At 46.2% G+C, this 23,009-nt stretch overlaps 2 protein-coding genes across 12 annotated transcripts in view; one reads left to right on the top strand and one right to left on the bottom strand.

Annotated features, from left to right (window-relative positions):
* DEPDC5 (DEP domain containing 5, GATOR1 subcomplex subunit) overlaps positions 1-19,493 on the bottom strand; it is an 84,512-nt gene extending 65,019 nt beyond the window's left edge. For 5 of the 9 annotated variants that reach the window (XM_032230073.1, XM_032230077.1, XM_032230076.1 and 2 more), the window contains exons 1-17: positions 19,412-19,493; positions 17,638-17,813; positions 16,572-16,659; positions 15,813-15,859; positions 13,954-14,039; positions 9,387-9,470; positions 9,183-9,232; positions 8,113-8,182; positions 7,483-7,561; positions 6,593-6,654; positions 5,045-5,114; positions 4,872-4,944; positions 3,849-3,952; positions 2,880-2,954; positions 2,503-2,637; positions 996-1,057; positions 79-152 (exon numbers count right to left, since the gene is read on the bottom strand). In XM_032230073.1, coding sequence (XP_032085964.1) covers positions 79-152; positions 996-1,057; positions 2,503-2,637; positions 2,880-2,954; positions 3,849-3,952; positions 4,872-4,944; positions 5,045-5,114; positions 6,593-6,654; positions 7,483-7,561; positions 8,113-8,182; positions 9,183-9,232; positions 9,387-9,470; positions 13,954-14,039; positions 15,813-15,859; positions 16,572-16,659; positions 17,638-17,695 — 1,217 coding nt within the window. In that variant the 5' untranslated portion in view covers positions 17,696-17,813; positions 19,412-19,493. Of the gene's footprint in view, positions 1-78; positions 153-995; positions 1,058-2,502; positions 2,638-2,879; positions 2,955-3,848; positions 3,953-4,871; positions 4,945-5,044; positions 5,115-6,592; positions 6,655-7,482; positions 7,563-8,112; positions 8,183-9,182; positions 9,233-9,386; positions 9,471-13,953; positions 14,040-15,812; positions 15,860-16,571; positions 16,660-17,637; positions 17,814-19,013; positions 19,239-19,411 lie in introns of those variants that run through there. The other 4 variants (XM_032230078.1, XM_032230079.1, XM_032230074.1 and 1 more) reach the window with 3 other exon arrangements.
* A 141-nt stretch (positions 19,494-19,634) lies between these two features.
* The window catches only part of PRR14L (proline rich 14 like), a 40,007-nt gene continuing 36,632 nt past the window's right edge, over positions 19,635-23,009 (top strand). For all 3 annotated transcript variants that reach the window (XM_032229082.1, XM_032229083.1, XM_032229081.1), the window contains exon 1: positions 19,635-19,715. The gene's annotated coding sequence lies outside the window, so the exon portion shown is untranslated. The remainder of the gene's footprint in view (positions 19,716-23,009) is intronic.

Genomic DNA, 23,009 nt, shown 5'->3' with positions numbered 1-23,009 from the left:
ATAGGTAGATAGCCCCAAGTGGACACCGCCTGCTCCTGCCAGAGCCCAGCCACAATGGTCTGGATTTCAGATGCGCACCTGTGGTTGATCCAGTGAGGTATATTGTAATCATCTCCCAAGCGAGGATCCCCAGAACTGCAGCGATTGTGTAGCTAAGGAGGAGAGAGAAGGAGAAACCAAGAGTCAGATAGCTGTGAGGTGTCTGGAGAACCAAAAGAGATGCTTTGTAGGTAAGGAATTCATCCATGGATACTTCAGCCCAGCAATCTGTGGCCCTTGGAATACTGAATGCAATGGTCCCAATCGTGTTGGTACCAGCCGAGGCTGAAAGGCAACAAAGAAGCTGGAGGTGGCCTGCCCAGGTTTAAAAGAAGACTGTCCCTGGCCCTCAATGTTAGGTGCTCAGAAGCAAACTGAAATCAAGAGGGCTTCCGCCAGTGTGGAAGATGGAGCCGAAAGCATTGAGGAGTTGAGTTTTTCTCTGCGGCTCTCTTTCCTGACCAATTTTGCCTTTCTCTTCCCTCCAGTACTGAGCCCTCCCCCAAGTACCACCTGCCTTCAGATGGAGGGACAGGGTGACCCACAAGGCCATCAACCCACAGGACTTTTGAGATCCTGTTTCCTTTCTCTCCTTAAACAATTTATTTGACAAGAAATAGCAGTAGACTTATATACCGCTTCATAGGCCTTTCAGGCCTCTCTAAGCGGTTTACAGAGAGTCAGCATATTGCCCCCAACAATCTGGGTTGAAGAAGAAAACCGAGGGAAAAAAGCTTGAAGATAGATTGATAACGTCTGCAGCCGCATGTTGCACAAATCTCAAGGATGGTAGAAACACAACCGTATGGACACATTTTAACATTTTCATCCAGAAGCTTTATTCTGGCAGAGGAACTGGGTGCCCATGCTGGGGAAAGATCCAGTAGCTGACCCTTTGCCTTGGTGGGAGTCGGGGATGAAAGCTGAAGGAGATGGGCCGAGCCAGGAGTCCTTACCTTGAAAAGCGGCACTGCATGGAGGGGCTGCTCTCCCATGCACACCAGATCTACCCCGATCCCTGCAAAGAGAAGCAACCCAAAGAGGGACATGAGAAGGAGTGGGAAAAGAAGAGGAACATTGCCAGCTCAAGTACCCAAGAACTGCATCAAAGTGGTTCCGTTTAAAAATACTTTTGTTTGTGAGCAAACCTTTGAATCACATCAAAACCCTGTGACCTCTGGGCGAATGTCGGACCTTGGGGTCAAGAGGTTTCTCTGTCCAGCTTCACAATCCCTCACGCATAATGAAAAAAACCCATTTTGTGGATAATATATGATGCTCATATATTTGATTGATGTCTCATAAGCAAACAAAAAAGGCCTTTATTTCACTTTATTTTAATGATAGTAAGATCTGACTTTCCAAAAGACCCAATTCTTATCCCTTACTTACAGTGAAAATGGAAATAGGCTACTAAAGAGTCAACAATGATGAATTAATTATGTGCAGATGGAGAAAAGGCCCTCCTGCACTCTGTGCCTGCCAGCACCTCCTTAGAGAAGCAGAGCCTTTTCCTTGGACGGCAGAGAGCTATGCCTCACAGAAGAACTCTTCACCTTGGACCTCTGGAGAGAGAAAGCCCACAACTCCTCTAAAGCCCCCTGTCACAACTTCTTTAATCAAAGATGTACTTCCTGGGACCACATATCTAGCCAAATGCAGTTTCCTGAATGAAGGGGGTGCCCACAAGGGTGCCTTGGGCCCCGTATTTTCTCCAAAGAACACTCTGGCTACTGACTTGAAGTGTTGCACAACCCCACCATAAAGTATCCCAACCCAGGAGGTGGCCTATTCAACCTTTGCATGCCTCAGGTGTGATCTTCCCAGAGCCACCCGGTTTAGGTGGGTCTTTGGCTTCATTCAGCTTCACACTCTTGTTTAGGCTTTCCATGATGCCCACAGCCCAGAACTCACTAAGAAATGAGGCATATTGTGATGGGCAAAGAGTAACCCCACACTCTGGGTTATGAAGGAAGGCAAGTGTTCAGCTAAGGCTCTTCTCATGCCAACTGAAAGACAAGGGCACTGAAGCTGCCTTGAAGATTAAAGATTAAATTAAGGAGATCAAATTAAATTCGATTAGATTAAAGAGATGAAAGTAACTCCGCTGTCCCGAGTACAAGCCTGCCCAGAAGCTGATGGCAACTGACACCCTCAGAGTAAAGCCCTTGAGGCAGAACCAAGAAGAGCAGCAGATTCACTTATGGAATGCTCGGAGCCCCAAATCTTAGGAAACTCATCAAAGCTGGCCAGGTGGTTTCAAAACCCTTCCATGATGGGGACGATCAGAAAAACTAACTGAAGCCAACCGACTCTGAGGGAAGACCTTCTGGCTCTCTCCATCACTGGGGCTTTGCATGGAGAGGGGAGAAGGGAACCCATAACCCTAACCCCGATCCCCAGCACTGAGGCAAAAACTATAACCAATTGGAATTTATCCCATTGTTAATAACATTATTTTACCATTGTCTATCATCCGTTGCTTGGTCAAGATCATGAGAAGACGGTCCACTTCAAAGACCCCAACCCCTGGCGTGATGACCACAGACATCTGCCCTGTCCTGTCGAAATTTCGGTTGATGTAATGTTTGTCAAACACTAAAAAGGAGCAAAGGAGGACAAAAATGAAAAGGGCACCCGGGGCTTTATAAGGAGCATCTCTTGCACGTAACAAAGGCATTCATCTAAAACAGCCCCCAACCTTTTCAGCTTGGCAGCCTGGGGGAGGGGAGAAGGGATGGTCCTGTAAGACTGGCAGGATACAAATAAATAGCTAAGGCAATGGGGCTCTTCCTGGTCCAAGAACATCCCAGGGCAAGGCAAGAATTTCCCAAACTCACCATTAAACGAGAGGTTTATGGCCTCCAAATAATTTCCTTGAGCAGAGGTGGAGTTGTATCCTGGTGGGAAATTCTCTGATTGTTCATCATCCAGAACAGAGGGAGGAGGAAACAAAGAAGATAAACCAGCATTCTTTATTGTTATTAATTTACTCGTTGCTCTAAGTTTTAACCATGATGTGTATAAACAAGACAAGCACAAAGTCCAGTCCCACTGAGGCTGAGAAGCCTGTGGGGGAAATGGTCTTCAGGGACCTTGTGGCAAGTGAGATCTTGGGCAAGGCCTTTCATGGCCTCACAGGTCAGCAAAGAGGCACCTGTACAGGAAGGAGATAAAGCCAAACTCCTTCCCCACAGCCCCTCCCTTCCTTGGACTTGCCAGGTCAGCCATACAAGCCTGCAGCTAGCTAGCCAGAGAAGCCCCATTTTGTTTACTATGTCCGGGTGCCCAAGGACATAACTGCTGCGTAGCTCTACGTTGTGCCAAGTTCCCAGCAGAAGCAGCAGAAGCTACAGAGTGGAATCAAACCAGAAGGCCATATTATCAGTCCTTGACCTAAACCGCAATTGGGACCAAAATTTCCATCCCTAAGGAAGGCAGTTGGTAAGTGAGTCATGCCCAATTGCAACCTTTTTTGCCCTAGCTGTTAAGTGAATGGCTGCCCTTATGAAGTGAATCATATGGTTGTTACACCAATCTGACTCCCCCCATTGACTTTGCCTGATGGAGCAGGGCTGGGAAGGTCGCAAATAGCCATCACATGACCAGGAGATATGGCAACGGTCGTAAATACATTCCAGTGGCCAAGCCCCCAAATTCTGATCACATGATCACAGAGATGCTGCAAATAGCTGTTAATTCTGAGGCTCCATCATAATCCTCTTTTTTCAGTGCCATCATAACTTCAAACGGTGGCTAAATGAATGGTTATAAATCGAGGACTTCCTGTGCCGCCCATCACATCTCACCTGCCTTCTCCAGGCGCACCAGAACTGGGTACTGGATGAAGAGCTTCTTAATAGTCACAAGCAGAGAAGTCCATTCCTCTCGCCGTTCATTTTGAACCACAACCCTGCAATGAATATCGTGAGTGAGCCACCCAGAAAGAGCACAAAGAATGAGGACGGAGCAGGAGCCACTCATGGCCTACAGCGGGCCGGCCGGGGGGGGGGGGGGATTATAGGGAGAGACAGAAATCTTAAGCCATTGCAAATTTAGAATCTGCAAGAGAAAAATGTGTGACTTTTTCAGAATAGCAACAACTTTATAGCTGTCATAATTCTAAATGTTTTTAAAAAATAAAATAAAATCCCCAAGTAGCACAGCACTGCTTCCATGAAAACATCAGATGTTTAAAATTTAGATAAGTTGTCCAGTTATAATGTTTTCAGTCTTCTTTGTAAATGTCCAACTGTGGCAGAGAGGGAGCCTAGTTGGCTGGCATTCAACTCTGCAAACTCTTCCCCAAAATAAAAGAGTGTAGACCAGGCAGAGGTTGCCTGGCATGTTTAGACTGAGAGGTGACCTCCCCAAGTGGGCCTGCACCAATCCTTTTCTTAAAAGGGTGGCTACAATCCCCCGAATCCTTTGCCGACACTAGCTGACTGAGCCAGATGGGGCAACAATCCACACACATACACACCCCACCCAGGTGCCTGAGCTCATGCTACAGAGAACATTGTCCACTTCTTCACAGTTGGGGGTGTGTGTGTGTCATAACTTCAAAACCATGTCATAAATAGTTTTTTTGGGGGGGAGATCCATTATAACTTTGCCCAGTTGCTGAGCAACCAATTGTAAATCAAGGACTACGTAGAATGATGAAGTCGCTTTATGAAAGAAGGCAAACTGTCCATTCCCCAGAGAGGTCAAGGGCTCTCTGCCTACAGCTTTCTCCCAGAGCCCCTGACTGGCAGGCTGAAGAGACCCTGCCACTTTCATGGGCAGATTGACTCTTCCAGAGAGGCGGCTCAGCCACAGGGAAGACCTACTTGTAAAAGTCTTCGTAGAAGCGCCCTTCGTGGTCCTGTTGGACTGAGCAACGGTGCAATTCTGGAAATTCATCTGGAAACAAACCAAGCTGGGTATCAGAGGAAGCTGCTGCTTTAAGCTTCCCGAGGAGGAGGAGAAGGAGAGAAAGAGGCCGGGGTCTCTCCAGACTCACTTAACGACTTGGCGCTGTAGAAGGTCCGAGAAAAGAGAACCACTGTCACTTCGTGGCTACAGTTCTTCTCCTGTCGGGACAAAAGCAGATCCACTCCTGATGGGAACCACAGACTCCTTCCACACAAACTGCACCTCTGACATGCCCAGAGGTTGCTCAGTTCCCCCCCCCCAAGTGGGAAGGACATGGGAGGGTGGGAGAGGGAGAATTTACAGATGCAGCACAGGAAGAACTTACATTCTTCCTTCTGACCACAGCGGGGGGGGGGGGGAATTCTAAAGTAGCCCAAGAGAACCTTTCCTTTGCTGGGGAGTCAAGGGACAGAGGGCAGGCAATGTCACGTCAGGCAGGAACGGATTCCTTCTCCTCCACATTCAATTCCCCACTGAGCAAGAAAGGGGCTTCGTCAGAGTCCCTGCCCCCAAGCCCCCTGCTTCCGAGAGCCCTTCCGGCTTGGTCTCTGAACCTCCAGAGCTTGTCCTGAGGCAGGCCGGCTTGAGGAAGGACCACAAGCCCTGCCCAGCTGCTGGATCCCTTGAGGCCAGTGACAAGCTCTGCCCGTGTTTCCCCAAAAATAAGACATGCCCTGCTAATAAGCCCAATGGGGCTTTTCAGAGCATGCACCATAATAAGCCCTCCCCCCAAAATAAGCCTGCCCCAACTATTTAAGCACATGTGCAACTGGTCCCCGCCATTACCACTGTACCACCTACTGGTACAGCTTGCAGGGCAAAAAGAGGGCCCACCGCAAAAACAGCAGCAGATGAAGCAAAGTGCTTCCACCCCCTGCCCTTCCCTCCCACGCAAAAAGAGCAGCAGGCCAGAAATATGATCACCCCCTCCTGCCTGTTCCTTCTCGCGCAAAAAACCACCGCCCACCCCAATGGTAAAGGCAGCCTGCCTGATTCCCTTCCTGCCGCCCCTTTAATGAGGGGTGGCAGGTGGCAGGGGGGAGAAGCGAGATGTGTGTCCTAGCGCTACCAGAGACTGACAGCTCCGCTGCGTTCCTTGCCCTTTCGTCCATTGAAGCCCCTTGTAAAAAAACCTCGCGAGTTGAACTCATGAGGTTTTACAAGGGGCTTCCCTGGACGAAAGGGCGAGGAGCACAATGGACCTGGAAAGGTAAGAGGCGCACCTCTTTCCCCTCCCCCCACTTGCCAACCCTCGCTAAAGGGACGGCGGGGAAGGCTGCCTTTACCATTGGGGTGAGGTGGGCGGTGTTGGGCCGCGAGGCGCGCCTCTTACCTTTCCAGGTTTGTGTTGCGTTTCTCGCCATTGTGTCCACGGAAGCCCCTGGTAAAAAAATAAGCCTTCTCGCAACTTCAAGAAGTTTGATTCAACTCGCGAGAAGGTTTTTTTTTTAACTAGCGTCTTCCCTGAGCACAATGGCGAGGAACGCGATGGAGCTGGAAAGGTAAAAGGTGTGCCTTGCTTCTCACCTGCCCCAGAAAACAATAAGCCCTCCCCCTATAATAAGCCCAAGGCCATATTTCATGGGGCAAAAGACCGTCTTATTTTCGGGGGAAACAGGGTTTGCTCCCGAGCTACCTTCCACTTGGTGAAAAGGTCAGCCAGGAAGCCGTTCACGGCCTTCTCGAAGTAAAGGTCTCCTGCAGAGGAAAGAGAACCAAGTGTAAGAGGGAAGCCGGGCCACCCCAGCAGAGAGGCTGCCCCCTCTCTGGCAGAAAAGCTTTTGGGCTACTTCACCCAGCCAGATCTGCATGGGACAGAGGTGGCATTGGACCTATGGTGCAAAAGAGGGTCACCAGTTCCTGCACCCCTGGCTCCCCTCAAGCTCTCCTAGGGCCACAGGCACAGCCTTTGAGGGGCAGCTTCCTTCCACATGACTCTATCCTTCCATCTGATCCAAGCCCCACATAGTGGCAGAGCCTGGCTGTGGATTCGCCTCTTTTGGGAGGCCCAGTGGGGCTCCTCTCTTGGACCTTTCAGACTCGGGTTTTTCTACCTGGCTTTGGGGCTGTTATTGTAGGAGTAGACCCTCCTGCATCTTTCCACCTATAGGGGAGCTGCTCTTGCAGTCAAAGCCCTGAGCCTAACCCAGATTGGTCCTCTGGAGCCCAGTGGCCGAGGCCCTGCGTGTTCTGCATGGCATCTGTGGGCAAAACTGAGATCAGCGTCTGCCTGAATTATTCACCAAGAAAATAGTTTCCTGCTTTCCTTTGTGATTCCTCCATGCCATTTTTACTGACTTATAACTTATGTCAGTTTAAAAAAAAACCCTTTTCAGGTAAACAAATTAAACTCTTAAAACAGATATTCTAGTTCCTCATAATTGTTGAAGTTTACTAAAAAGGGGAGGTCCTTCTTTTGCCATCTGCCCCCTTTCTCCATCAAAGGAGAGCGAGGATGTCTTTGGCTGGGGTGGATGAGTTGCCACGCAAGCCGAGACTCAGCCAAGGTGGCCAAGGGATCCTCACCATAGATGTCGAAGTCCCACATTTCACAGCTCATCTGGATGAAGATATAAACCATGGCTGAAGTCGAGCGGAACACCACCTGCAAGGCACCCAGAAGAGAGGAGCTGAGCCTGGTCTGAAGGACTCCCTCTGAATCAGCATGATCAAACCTGGCTTGCTTCTGGGCAAGGAGCCCCGTGCCTCAGCTCATGCTCCAGAGACCCTCATCCACTTCTTCAGCGTGAAGCGCTGGATTCAGAACCCGGAAGCTACTTGTGGGACTGCAGTGGCAGGACTGCTACAAGAACTCCAGCACTCACAGCTGGGCAACATTCTTGCTTCAAATGGTTTCCATGTTTAAGATTTGCCCTCATGGCAGGTAAGTCTAAGAGAGCCAGTCAGCTGATGCCTCCATTATTAGCAGGAGATACCGCAACACTTGCCTGGCAAGGCTGAGCCATGGCCCCGTGCCCCATGAGCAAGCCATGGGAGCAAACTGAGGGGGCCCTTAGCACCCTCCCTCTCCCCAGATAACCCAGGGATCTCCTGCAGAAGGAACGCTGGGAAGTGGCTTCCCTGGTTGTTAACTGCAGGGATTCTGGAGCTCAGCATTTGAGAAATGAAAGGAAATGTCTCAAGTTAGAGTCCTACCCGAGTGTCCTCGCTGATGTAGCCACAGGTGACTTTCTCACTTTTGACCCACAGTTCACCTGCCTGAGCCCTGCAAGGAAACCAAGAGAGAGGACTGAAAACATGGGGAAAACCTTGCTGGGAAAGCTGGATGTGAAAAATGGAGAACTGCTGGCCAAAAGGCAGGTAAGAAAAGCAAAGCAAGAGGGGGATTTAAATACTGGGAGAGTTTTCTCTCCCTCCAGGAGCAGCTTTCCCTCCCAAATCCAGGACCTTCATGGGCTCCTGCTGCTTTTATCAAAAGGACAAAAATGCCATCCTGGTGCTAGCTTTTTCAACTTGCTTCACATTGTGACATGTGTACAAAGGGGTGGCAGGGTTTGTATTGTGACATGATTGTTTTCATCAGCCTCAGCCACTTGACCTCACTGCAGAGGCCTTTGTCCAAAAGTATCTTCCTCAGACCACCCATCAATGTTTAAATTCATCCATCTGATTTGTCTACATGTGCCTTCGCTAATGATCAAAACCTCAACATGGTGCCTTTTAAACCTCCTTCTTTAAACAGAAAATAAATTCAAGGGTTCAAGCAAAACTTCCACTCCCAAGGAGATTCTCAGCTATCATTCATCCTGGCCTCCTTACTCAGTGACTATAGTGCTAAAGTGCCAGGATGTTAGCAGGGCAAACAGGCTTCATCAGCTGGCTCTGTCGTCAATTGAAGTCCCAAGCTGTGCCACCCCGGGCAAAACAAGCTCCAAGTACTTCTCCCTGCAGTCTAGAGCAAAGAGGAAGAATGGAGGAGACCTTAGCAGATTCCACCTCCCTCCTCTGGTGAGATCTGGCATGAGGGCCCATGCCCGTATTCTGGGAGGAAGTTTTACCGAAGCAAATGGGACAAATTTGGGCTTTGAACTTCACTAAGAGAAAAGAGCTGGGGACCACAGAGGTTTCCTTGGGAATGGAAACAGCCGAAGTCTGTCCTGCAAGGTAAGACCTGATTATTTGGAGACAGGCATTAATTCCTGTTAAAACTCAACTTACTTTCTATACGCACTGTGAAAGGGAGGAAGGCACAGGTGCGTACTCACCGAATTCCTGCATATTCAACTTTCTGAGTGATGTAAGCACACGTGCCAACCTGAGGGGACAAGGAAAGGAAAAAAGAGAACTAGAACAATATGCACGCAAGAGGACTTGCAGGAGATAAATAACAATTTAAGAAGCAAGTCTATTTCTAGCTGGCACGACATTTCTAGTCGGGAAATATTCAGATCAACAGATGTGATCCTCACCAAGCTTTTCTTAAGGCGCCACATATCTCCGCGTCCGATGTACTGGTCCTTGAATGTCAGCTCCACTAAATCCAGAGTCACATCCTAAAAAGCAACATGAGGGCACTATGATTTCTGCCTCCAGCATTCCTCCTCTGCTGATATTCCTGGGTACAGTTTTTCCAACCCTTCAAACTATCTGCATATTACTTCCCTTTTCAAATAACTTCAGGACATAAATACCAACAGCACTCAAGCATTTGTTAACTAAGCCGGCCTGGCCTGAGTAAAATAAATTACTAATTTTAATTGTTAATTTTAATTTAATTTCTAAATCTCATTGTAAATGTCTATTGAGTTTTTTGGACATTCTATTTAATCTTTCTTTTAACTTTTGTAATATGTGTTTTTATGTTGTACGCCGCCCTGAGTCCTTTGGGAGAAGGGCGGCATATAAGTCCAATAAACCTAAACCTAAATAGCAATTCTTTATCTATTACTGCAGGTTTTCCCAACCTTGCCCACTTAAAGGTGCTTTGATGTCAACTCCCAGAATTCCCCAGCCAGCATTGGTGGCTCAGGAGTTCTGGGTTAAGCTCCACACATCTTAAAGTTGGCAAGGTTGGGAAATCCTGTATTATTGCGCACCAGAGGATTTTGCAAATTTCATAAATTTAGCCATCTTAACTCCTTGACAATCTCCAGAAGAAAAAGCAGGGTGTCAGCCTCTGCTTCGCTGCTACTTTTCGGCTGCCATTGAAACGGGGAGGGGGGGGCATGGTATTTGGGAGGGGAATCATTCTGTGCTGGAGGACTGTTTAATTAGGGAGTTATTCTCACCATCTCTTTGCGCATGCGGAAGGGAGTTTCCCGCCAAGGCCAACTGTTCAGCATTCCATCCTGATGATGATTTTCGAAGATGTCTCCCACCTGACAGTTGGGTGAATTATGATTGGACTATGGACTGGGGTACCAAGGGGAGGGGATTGAATCTTGCATTGATATCTATTGCTTTCGCGCCTTTTTATTCAGATTCAGCTTTGCTTTGCTTCTTTTCGTTTGTAACCAGTAAAAGTACACTTAATTCTGAAATATGGACTTGAGTGGTTTCTTTCTTGGTTATTAAATGAAGGGGCAGTGACACAGGGGATGGTTGAATGGAGTGAACATATTTGTCATATAGGACAAAATACCAAAGCACACATCAGAAACAGGCAGGACTGACAGCTAGGCTGGGAAAGGAAATTTATGTTTGCGATGGCACTTATAGCTAAGGACCAGCCCAGATACTGCTACTCTTAGAACTTCTCTAGTCATCAGAAGGTTCAGCAAGTGTCAAGCACCAGAGAAACCAGGAGCACCAAGCAGTTAAAATGTGCATAAATATTTATTGTAAGCTTAAATTCTCTACAAGAATCAGAATTACTAACAATCAAGGGAAATGAGTGGGAGTTAAGAATAGAAGGAATTCGGGCTTCGGGGGGAGGAGTCTGCCGCCGTCGGGAGCTCAACGGAGCTCCTCTCAGGGTTCTGGTCTGTATATCTTATAAGATCTATAGATATCTCCCCTTTCTGGCAGAAAGGGGCAGGGAGAAGGTCAGTCGTTAGGATCTCTTTGTAATTCATAGCTTTTTTTTTTGCTGTGAATGGAGAAGAGGTTCAACATTAGCTGAGCTTTTACTCCAGCCAGTTCTCCGCAGCTGCCTTTTTTGCAGCCCTAGGCAGTGTGCCCCCCCTCCCCAGGACAAAGCTAAGCTATTTAAAAATTAATCCGGGCGGGGACCATTCCTGAGGAATTTCTTTTATTACTATCTAAAATACCAGCTTCAACTTTGCAAAAGGCTCCCTTTTCTAGCTGCGTCACAAGATGGCGATCTTATAGCTTTTGTGTTTGATGTGACGTACTTAGTCAGCCCTACTCTCCTGAAGGCTTCTCCGTATTAACTGTTAAAAGATTAACTGAGGGGAGCAGAGACTTTGATTCTTGGCTAGCCTGATTGCTTGTCTTTTATTTTTATTTTTATTCTGGAATGGCTCCCAAATCTAAGCAGAAGCGCTTCCTTAATAACATATCTCAAAAAACTGCTATGAAGCCGCTACCCTTGCCTCCTACGTCCTCCACTGGAGATTTGTTAACACAAGAATTTCTTCTCAAAACGCTTAATAATTTCAGACAGGAAATTAATCAACTGATATCGGATTTATATGATCAATTTGATGCTAAAATTGCTCAAGCAAAGGAGGATATGATCGGAGTAATGACAGTCATGACAGATTATATTGCTGAAACGGAGGATAAATTGGAACTTTTGGAAGAAACTAACTTTAATTTGACATCCAAAATTCAAACGTTACAACAGGAAATTGAAAATGCTCAAAAACAACTTGTCATGATAAATTATAATAAGACTGCCTTCACAATAAGAGTTAGAGGACTGCGTGAAAACGAACAGGAGAATTTGAAACAGATCTTCTTTGAGGCTCTTAGCCGCTCGGTGGGAAGTCCGGGACTTAACTTTGATTGGCAGATTCAAAAAATTTACCGCCAGAATTCGTGGGTAGCAAAACAGCGACAGCTTCCGAGGGACATAATTATATACTTTACCACAAGGGAATCCAGAAATGTGATAATACAGAAGCTTTACAACAAGAGGTTGAGAATTGATGGACAGGACTTGATTGTTTTTAAAGAGATACCATCTCAAATATTAAGAGCAAGGAGAGATTACATTTTCTTAACTGAAGAACTCAGAAATTCTCAGATTCCATACAAATGGGAAGTCCCAGCTGGCATTACAGTTACATTTGGCAATCAAAAACACCGCATTAATTCTGTCTGTGAATCCCGAGAATTTTATTACAAGACCCTGAAGGCGGGACTTCCTGATTCATCCGGACCTGGAGAGAGACAAGGAGAAGGAGAAGACAAGCAGCGAGACACGTGGCTACAAGGCGGAGGGTGTTGCTTTCCTCTTCCGGAAGGGCAGAAGAGTAAAGAATAAAGACTTAGCGATGTTCTTAAAACTTTATGATTTCTGCCTGGGATAAAATGGAAAAGTTGTATATCGACGATGAGACATGGAGACTGAAAGAAGCGTTGCTGATTGTGGACACATATTGTATATAAGATTTGTTTGAACTCTAACTCAAATTGCGCATGAATTATTTTCCTAGGCGAGGAGAGCGGAGATCGCGATCTTTTTGAGTTGTGGTCTGGGACGAACGGAGTTGGGAGGCGCGTGGGAGAGGGAAGGGTAGCGAAAGCTTAACAAGACTACTTGGGGCTAGAATGCAAGCTGATGTTTGTATCAGTTGCTATTTCAATATAAGGTTAAGAAAGATTAGTCAGAGAGTCTCCAGGAAGGTGGAGTAAATATGTGAGGAGCAATGGACGCGGATAAAATATATATGTGGATATGGATAAAGGCAGGGTGGAAGGTAAAAAAATTTACATGTGGATGTGGGTAAGGATAGAATGGGAGGTGTTGGAAACGAAAAATGAAAGAAGTACTTGAGTTTAATGGTTTTATAGAAAGGTTTGGATATTCGGATAAAAAAGAGATAAATTAAAGGTCTGAATAGATAGATAAAGCAATGAGACTTTTAGTTGGGGAATCCTAATTGATTAACTTACCTGGCTCTAACACAGTTTGAAACCCTGCAAGTAGTAAAATAACCGAAATTTGGAATGAGCTACATTGTTTAAGATTTACAGATGATGGGAAGCTGTGTTAATGTAGTGGGTTTATTGATCTTTCTTGTTTTTCTTTTTTTTTTTTTCTTTTTCTGTGTGTGTTTTTTTCTTTTCTATTTTTTACTATTCCCTTTTTTTGTTTTTCTTTTATTTTTTTAACTTTAAAGTTAGCTGGCTTTATTATACTCAAGTGCTTGTTAAAGAACTATGCCGGGTATGGGACCTGGGAAGCCGTAAGGGGGTTAGGGAGGGGGGATTATAGGGGGGAGGGGGGAGGGTGGAATTACAGTTTCAATTCTTAGAACAATAAGAATTCACTTGTATACTGCGGCTCGTTTTTCTTTTTTTTCTTTTTCTCTTTTATTTTCTAAAAAATAAACTGAATAGATTAATTGTAGGGATACACCAAAGTGAGGAGAAGAGGGAAAGAAGAGGGAGAAGTAAAGAGGGAGCGAGAGGGGAATGTAAGGAGGGTGAGATGGAGGGAGGGGGAGATGTCTGAGGGGGAAGGGAAGTAGAAGAGGGGAATGCTGGAGGGGAGAAATGAAAGTTGGAGGGGGAGAAGAAAGGGTGTATGGGGGATTGAAGCGTCATGTTGGGTTTTTTTTTTTTTTATGGTGGATTTTTTCCTTTTTTTGTTTTTTGTTACGCACAGTATATAAGTGATTGTATAAAATGAAAATGAAAATGAAATAAATAAAATGTTTAAAAAAAAAAAAAAAGAATAGAAGGAATTCAAGGTGAGCTGGACTTAAATCTCTGGTGGGAGTGAAGGGACTCATGACTGATGATGCCTTGGACCCCTCCCTTGGGCTCAGCCTGGTCATCTCCTACAGCAGGAAGCCTACCAAGCATCTTTAGTGAAAGCTGAAGGGCAGCAAAAAGCTCACCCACCTTGGGATCCACAACGTTCACGTGGACATCCTGGTAGGGCCTCAGTCGAAACACCTGAGCAACAGTCTGATCAACACTGATGGTTTCTGTGCAAAGAAAGGAGAGAAAGTTGATAGAATTGGAGGAGGCTTTCCGTGGAATCACTCCAGCAGTAACATCAGAGCAGCATTTCTCAACCTTGGCAAGTTTAAGACGGGTGAACTTCAACTCCCAGAATTCCTCTCCCCAATTCCAGGCTGTGGAATTCTGGGAGTTCCACACATCTTAAACTTGCTAAGGTTGAGAAACATGACATCAGAGGAACTGACCTGCCTATCAGGGTATAAAGAGTTGGTCCACTGACCAATGACTGAGAATGATGAGCAAGCAACCAAAGCAACACTCAGTGACAAAAACACTGACCTATCTCTGGGGTGATGCTGGGCCTACAGATTCCTGCTTCGGGGTCGGCCTCGTCCCCTATTCTTCTGACTTCTCTTTTTTGGCCAATTCAGAGCAAAGCAACAGCCTCCAACATCACCTGCTTCAATCAGAGTAATCCCAATGCTTGCTTAGAAATTACAAACAATGACCCAGAGTGTGTTTCAGAAACGCCCCCATAGGCTCCAGAAAAAGAGAATAAAAGGCAGGGAGTCACCGTACAGCAACTGGTGAAATGATGCTTTTGGACTGGTAGTGCTGGCAGCAGACTAGATGCAAAATCTCCCCAACTGCCCTCTTGCAACAGTACCTAAATATTCCCAGTGTGACCCCCCCGTCTAAAAAGGCAACTCTCAAGCAAATGATGAACAAACCCTGGCTTCTGACCTTGACCTGAAAGGATGATGACAAGCCAGGAACCCATCATCCTAAGAAGATGGCTTGAGAGCCAACTCCCGTGTAGGATGAAAATGGCATAAATTATACCTGTTCCAGAAATAATCAACTATGCCTGCTATTTGGGAAGTGAAGTCTGACATAAATGTCGTCAGTCCCATCTAAACTTTGCAGTGATCAGCGATTCAAGGTTCTCCCATACAGAACGGTGCCAATTCCCATCTGGCTTGAATTACGAGAAGGCCAACCCAGCAGGATTTCTTTCAAGCTTTCCCCAGTGATTGAGCCTGAAGGGGCTCAAGTCTCACTGCAAGCAATTGACCAGGGATCAAAGACTGACCATTGGAGCTCAGGGCTGCTCTTGGATTCATGACACCTGCTCCAGGACTGGAAGAAAAAAAAACCTGATTTCTTCCAGATCTCCCAAAACCAGATCTTAAGTGAATATTTTACTCTGCACCACCGGTGTCCAACCTTTTGGCTTACCTGAGTGAAGACTGCATATAAAATATATAATATAGTTAAGGTATATAAGTCACATAGCGATGTTAAAAGTTTATGATCTTGTGGGTCCACAGCCACATGTGGCCCACAGGCCACGGAATGGATATGCTTGATCTAGACCCTTAGAACAGAATGATATCCTTGGCTGCCTCTGCTCTTTCCTGAGAAGAGATTTCTCTTGAGTGCGAAACACAGTCCTACCAACTGATGGATTTGTGCAAACCGCTTAAGGGCCAAGCTCATTTCAAAGCTTATGGCACAGACCAGCTCCTCTGCTTATGAACAGTCCTCTACATGCAGCCTTGGAAGGTCCTAGCTGGGCCTGAGCTAGTCCCATCTAATTTATTTCACCAATGTGTGATGACACGTGGAAGGCAGAGACTTTATTTTGAGCTTCTGCAGAAAAGGGGGAATAGAAATCAAAGGAATATACAATAAATTGCTCTCTCTGGTTAGTGGGTTATCGGCTGACGGTTAATGAGAACTGGCGGCTGTCAGAGCATCACTGGCAGTTTTCAATAGAGAGAGAAAAATCCCACCTTTCTGTAAGTCTTCCTTGAGTGACTTCACTTGCAGGAGGAGTGGACTGGAAAGCAAGAGTGACAATCAGGGACAGGGTCTCTCCAGCAACCAAAAAGCACTTCAGCCAAGAAGATCCTCGAGAATTTCAAATTTCTCATGCCTCTGGCCAAGTAAAACTCCCAAAGCAGTCCTACTGGTCACCATTTAGGAGCATTTTGTTTCCCACAAGCTTTTAAGGGTTTTTAATTGTATGCTCTTGGTTTCTAATAGATATATTATTACATGCTGATGTTTTCTATACCACCAAGAGCCCCAAATGGAAGCAATAGCAATAGCAGTAGACTTATATACCGCTTCATAGGGCTTTCAGCCCTCTCTAAGCGGTTTACAGAGAGTCAGCATATTGCCCCCAACAATCTGGGTCCTCATTTTACCCACCTCGGAAGGATGGAAGGCTGAGTCAACCCTGAGCCGGTGAGATTTGAACCGCTGAACTGCTGATCTAGCAGTAGCCTGCAGTGCTGCATTTAACCACTGCGCCACCTCGGCTCTTAGGAAGCAGGCAACATCTGCCATTTGAAACAAAGCAACAGTCACAAGGTCTTCTCCATCTGACTGGCTGCCCCAGACTTCCCAGCAGCTCCCACTATTCTCCAGCTAAAGCAAAAACACCAGTTCAGCTTGTGGTGCTGAGGCCTTTCTAACCCTAACCCTAACTACTCCTCCCACCATCATGCATTATGTCCTAAAGCAGATTGAGCCACAAGGAGAGTCACCTGTATTCATCATTGGGGTGGGCTATTTCCACTATATCTCCCAACTTGATCTGAAGAAATACTTTGGGGTTCACCATAAGTTCATCATCTGAAAAGGAGAGTTGGAAAAGAACCTTGTAGATGTTTGTGGTTTAGAGCAACTTTCATAGCAGTTCCAAAGTTATCCTCAATGCCCCTAAAGCGGAGAAACCCAAGATAGGAGGAGTGCCAGAGTGAGGGAAATATACAGAAAAACTAGAGAGGGTCAACCGTCCCCCTCAGTCATCTAGCAAAGAAAGACTCCTGGCCATTTGCTTTTTCCAAGAATATACTTCACTAAAGCTTAGGCAGTTACAGAAGAATCATATGCTGAATCTGAGATTTTTCTGTTCAAACACCACCAAATAATTTTTCCCCTCAAACACCCCCCCCACCGCAAATAAGGTGCTTGTCTATTGTGCAGGAAACAGATTATCAGTTCCCAGCTCTGCATATAGTTGACCTTGGCTGGCTGGAGCTTGGCTGGCTGGAGCTTGGCTGGCTGGAGCTATTCACAAGGCTCAGCTGGGGGGCTTCTGTCCTCCTTCCTTGCAGTTCAATCTTTCTCTCCTTCCTCCCCACCCTTGCTAAATTCACACTGTCAGCTCATGAAGCTTAGATAGGAAAGAGGCAGTCATGACAAGAGCTTTTAAATTGAGAAAACATTGTAACCGAGAGCAGGGGCGTTCACTTCAAATCCAAACCTCATCCTAAGAATAAACTAAGCAGGTGTGTCTTAGCCTCCCTGCATATGATGGAACACATTATAAAGTTGGTCAGTTATAAACATAAATGATTTTAACACCTTAAGCAACCTTATTAGGGACTATGTCCCATTGAACAGAGTGCATTTTTTCCAGACTGATTTACAAGTAAGTGTTATCATTATCATTAAGCTGGGAACTTCAAATTTGCCCTAAAAGGCCTTGTTGCTCTCCAGATATTGCACAGCTTGGAAGATTCTGCACCCAAGGGGCAAAAGATTTATTAGTGTTTTCCTGCACCTTCAGGGCACCCAAGGCCCATTGCACTCAATCAGGCTACTAACCGCTGCTTCCGAAGCCTTTCTTGTGTATGACAAGCTTGTAAACTTTGTTGGTTCTCATCTTGATTTCCAAATTCTTGATCTTCTTGATTATCAAAAATCAGGCATTAGACAACTTTCTACTTTCCGCAGAACAAAGGCAAGTAATACAAGAGAAGCTATTCCTCTTCCATTATATGCTGTGAGGAAGCCAAAGCAAACAAAATAAAATCACAGGTGCCAACAGCTTTATATATTGTTTATTTCTGTACGGACATAGACTAAAGAAATAATTAAAATACAAAGCATCCAATAGAAAAATCCTTTTTCTAACAGATATGCCTAATTAGATTTTGTTCTAATCCAATGGCTTGTTCTGATCGATTTCCACAAGCAGAAAATTTGATAACTTTTTTGGAAACTTCATAAGTGATGTTTTAGCTGCCCATTAGAACCAACTCAAAAGTTTTACAGTTAGAGGGGAGATTAGCTTCAATGTCCAACAATGATCTATTGGACAATTCAACTGAACATGTGTACAGCTGGTTCAATTTCAATATGCAAATACATTCCAAATAATTTTAGCAGGGATTTCTGAATCTCAGGACAGGGCATCTAAGTGGCCCAGTGTAAGGAAGTGCCCTTATTTATGAGGGCACAAGAGGTGAGGGAAAGGATTTGTGAGAAGTGAAATATCTCACTCACCAAGACAAGAGGGATGAGGCAACCCTCTATACATCAAAGTCTAAGATCCCCTGCCTGGTCTCAGTCCAGACTTTTAAAATGTTGTGTTTATGGACAGCACAGTCCATTTTGGAAATCCACATTTGATTTCCTTTGGCCAGGCTGCAATGAGCATTTTGTGATAAACAGCTTATTTTGAAGGAAAAGGAAGCTTTTGCCCCCAAGATGCCCCTTTGCAGGAAAGAGGATCACGTAAATGAGCCCTGGTGGTGAGAGTGCAGCACTTCAGGCTGTTTCTGCTGATTGCCGGCTGTCAGCAGTTCAATCCTGACTGGCTCAAGGTTGACTCAGCCTTCCGTTCTTCTGAGGTGGGTAAAATGAGGACCCAGATTGTTGGGGGCAAGAGGCTGACTCTGTCAACCGCTCAGAGGGGACTGTAAAAGCCCTGGGAAGCGGCATGTAAGTCTAAGGCGATGGCTAAATAATCCAGAGCTCTAAGGTCCCTCCAGCCCCCTTCACAGGTTGGGGAGCCTCCTGAAGACCAGACCAGCCTTTAAGGGACCGGCTTTTCCGACCATCAACGGAGACTGTGCCTGCCCTGCGAGCTCATGCCTTTATCTTTGCGGGGCTGAAACGGAGCCCCCAAAGCGTCCCACGGGGTGCAAAGAGCGGTCCCGGGGTCGGGCTTGGGATCTGGGGGCGGAGGGGCCACCTACGAGGCTGCGTCCATCCTCCTCGCTCCTTATCCTGGATCGTCGCCTCAGGCTCCAAAGGCGGGGAGACAGACCGGCGGCCCCGCTTCTACCGCGGGCAGCGCAGGGCCGACTCTGGAAGGCGCTGCTCTCCGCTCCTCCGCCCGGCCAAGAACCTCGCTCGCTCTCCCCGGCAGAGGCCTCTCCCTGCAAGCGGAGAAGCCGCCGCGTAGGGCGAGGCCTAAAGGAAGCGGCCGGTCCCAGCCGCCCACGCTTCCTACTCGAGGGGCCGCCGATTCCGGCCTCCGAGATGGGGTGCGGGCCGGGGCTCCTGCCGCCGCCTTCACCCCCGCCTGGGGGCGGGGCGAGACGGGCGCGAAGAGCAGCAGGAGGCACGGCGGGCCGCTTCCTCAGCAACTCACCCGGCGGGGCCTTCGCCTGGGGCTCCTCCGGAAGTCCGCGCCCGGAAACCGCCCATCGCCTCTCTATGCTCCCGGCTGTGGCAAGCCTGCCTCCAAACACGGATGGGCTGGGAGGCTGTTGCTCTGCCCAGAAAGATTTTCGGGAAATTCTGACTTTTCCCCACAGCTCTGCTCGTCTTCCCCCTGTTCTGCCGATTAACTTACCTGCTTTCCTTTCAGAATGAGTTCCAGCTGACCCAGAAGGGGAGGGAATGCGTTTCAAGTCCTTCCTGCCTTGAAATAAAAGACTTGCTGCAGAATCTAGGTACGATCATACATTGTTTGTGGCTTTGGTTTGCAAACGCCAATATTGCTGCTGAGGCCCATTTGAGGTGGGGAAAATCTGCTCCCCGCTTCACTGTGACTGAGAGGCACTCTGTGTATGTGTACGTTCCATATACATACATACATATACATACACACACACACACACACACACACACACACACATATATATATGAATATATGAATATGTACACGTGTATATACCGGTACATATGTACATACAACATGCATGCATACATAAATAGTTCCTGTAGTTTTCTTGGCAAGATTTTTCCAGAGTGGTTTGCTCTTGCTTCCTTTGGTCGGGCCTCCCTGAGTAAACCAGACAGGAAACACAAATAGATGACCTAAATGTACTATCATATTGACATGTTAACATATTTTTGAAAATCTGAAAAAACAAACTTCCCGCTTTGCCATTTATATGTTGAATTAGGGCAGGTCCTTCATACATTACCTTCATTGAGCATGCAAACCAGTGTCTGTATTTCCTGCTTTGGATCAGGAGCACATCTTTCTCCTTCTGTCCTGGCCCCTTTTCCCAGAGGCACAATTGAGAGTGTTTTAACAAACTGCATCCTTGTTTGCTTTGGTGGTAGCACATAGAAGGCCCCTACAGAGAGTTGTAAGGATAGCTGAGATTATTATAGGACGCTCACTTCCTGTCATTCAAGATACTGCTTATAAGCGCTATGTGCATAGAACTCTCAGCATTGTTAGAGACCCCACACACACACTTTAGGATCTGTTTCTGCTGCTCTGCTCCCGGAGGAGGTTTCAAAGTATCTATTGTAGGATTACTAGATTCTGTAGCAGCTTTGATCCTCTGGCATAAAACTCAGGTTTCTTCCCCCCTCCCCTGCCATGTATATGTATACATTCAGACTAGACTATGATGTTTCTCTGTGTCAGACCTGTGTGTGTGTGTGTGTGCGCGCGCATATAATGGTTATCTTTTAGAAAGCTGAATGCAACAAAATTTCATTTTAATGTATGCTGATTAGTATACATTTAAAGTGACAATAACGTATTTTTCTGTTTCTATTTCTATTCTATTTTTCTCTTTTCTTTTCTTTGTTTCTCTGACCATTAAGCCTGTGGGGAGCCTTGCCTTTCTTGCCAATTGTTTCCTAGGCAGCCTCTTCTCTCCCTACTTCTCAAGGCCATCCCTGCATTCCATTATTTCACTCCCACCTTCCGACACTTCCAGCATGCAGAAGAACTTGTGGGGCCTCTGGTTGAGGCACGTTCTGCCCCAGTTGCTGTGCTGGCTGTTGGATGGCATTCTGAAAGTTAGTCCTCTGCATCTGCTTGCTGCTGATGCTGCCACAACATGGCTGCCAGAAGCTCAGCGGTCAGTGGAGGTCCTTGGGGGTCCCAAGCCATTCTTGAAATTCCTCTCTTTGGAAGGAAGTAGAAGACTTGCAAGGTTAATGTTGGCTTTCCTGAGTAAACCAGATAGGAAATGTGACTGGATGAGCTAAGTCTACTTTATTGTCAGGCTGCATTAACAGATTCTTGCAAGCCTGAAAATGCAACCTTCCCTCTATCCCTTTTAACTGCTAGGTTGATTAGGATGGGCCTTTCCAGAGTTGGAGGTCAGCAGCTGGCCTTTCCTTTTCTCAAGGTTATCCATGCATTGCATCACCGAAAGGGACTGGCCCAAGGTCACCCAGCTGCCTTTGTGTCCAAGGCAGGACTAGAAGGACAGTCTTCTGGTTTCTGGACTGATGCCTGCTCTCCCAACACCAAATGGGCTCTATAACTGTGTGTGTGTGTGTGTATGTGTGTCTACACGTGTGTACCTGTCTTCACTATTCTGAGGGATGGTTTTACAAGCATTTTGCTTAGCAGTGCCTATCATTCCCTATATTGTGTATAAATGCAAAAGATTAATTGCCAGTGGATTAAGCCCTTGGGCTACATTGCTAGTGTACCTAAGCAGGGATATTACAGTTGGGCTAGTGAGGGAGTACCATCAAAGTGAAGTAATGGAGTATTTCTCAACCTCAGCAGCTTTAAAATGTATGGACTTCAACTCCCAGAATTCCCCAGCCAGCATCTAGCAAGATCCTTATCTAAAAATGTGGATGGCCTCTTTTTATCGAGAAGGATAATAATGGTTCATCAGTTATATTGAGACTGTCAAGTTGCTAGCAAACTTTTCCCCTTCACCTAGCCCATGGATGTCAAACTCGTGGTGTCATGTTGCCGTCACTTGACATTTCACAATGATTTTCCCCTTCATGGAGTTGGGGTGGGTGTGGCCTGCGTTTGACACCCCTTCGCCTAGCCTCACGGCTGCCCTCTACAAAAGTTTCCATTGCCCTCAACGGGGGAGAAGGTGGGTCCCCATTCATGAATTTCTTTTTTTTTTTTTGTGAAAATACGTTTATTTCCATTTCATTCCATACCATCACATGTATACTGTGCATAACCGGGGCATATAACATTGAATAATAAACACAGCCCTCGCTTTTATAAACAATACCCCCCAAAATACAAACCCAATATACCACCTTGACCCACCATACACCCTCTTTCACCCCCCTCCAACTTTCATTCTTCCTTCCGACATTCCCCTCTACCTACTTCCCCTCCCCCTCTAGCACTCCTCTCTCCCAATACCTTCCCTCCCTTCCTTCCCCTTCTGCCTACAATCCTCTCTCCCACCCTCTCTACCCCTCTTTCTTCTTTCGCTCTACTCCTCTCTTCGGTGTATTTGTATTGTCTATCAATATGTTCAGCTTGTCCTATTCTTACCCTAACATTAAGAAGCCACAGTATACAAGTGCAATCATGTACTTTAAGATCTAACACATATTATATTTCCCCCCTCCCCCTAAAACCCCACCTCCCTTCCCTCCCCCCGACTTCCCAGAGCCCGTACACGGTATAACTTTTTAACAAACACAGTCTAAAGTATCTTAAAACAACTCAGCTTCTTACTGTTACCCAAACTTTAAACAGTTTAACTTATTGCTAATCTTAAGCATAGGCTATCTGGAGTTTCTTAGTCCCATATTTGCTTTGTGTATAATCAATCCATTTTTTCCAGTCTCGTTTATATCTCTCGTTTGAATGTTCTTTAAGATATGCTGAAATTTTTGCCATCTCGGCTAAGTTTATAACTTTCAAAGTCCATTCTTGAGTTGTAGGCACGTCTTCCTTCTTCCAATATTGCGCCACCAACAGTCTTGCTGCCGTTATTAAATACAGAACCAAGTTAATCTCCATCGCTGTAAAATCAGTACATATACCTAATAAAAACAAC

The sequence above is a fragment of the Thamnophis elegans genome, chromosome 13 (assembly GCF_009769535.1).
Source record: "Thamnophis elegans isolate rThaEle1 chromosome 13, rThaEle1.pri, whole genome shotgun sequence".
Lineage (NCBI taxonomy): Eukaryota > Metazoa > Chordata > Lepidosauria > Squamata > Colubridae > Thamnophis > Thamnophis elegans.
Note: the sequence above shows the minus strand (reverse complement) of the source record. Positions and strands in the feature narration are given on the sequence as shown.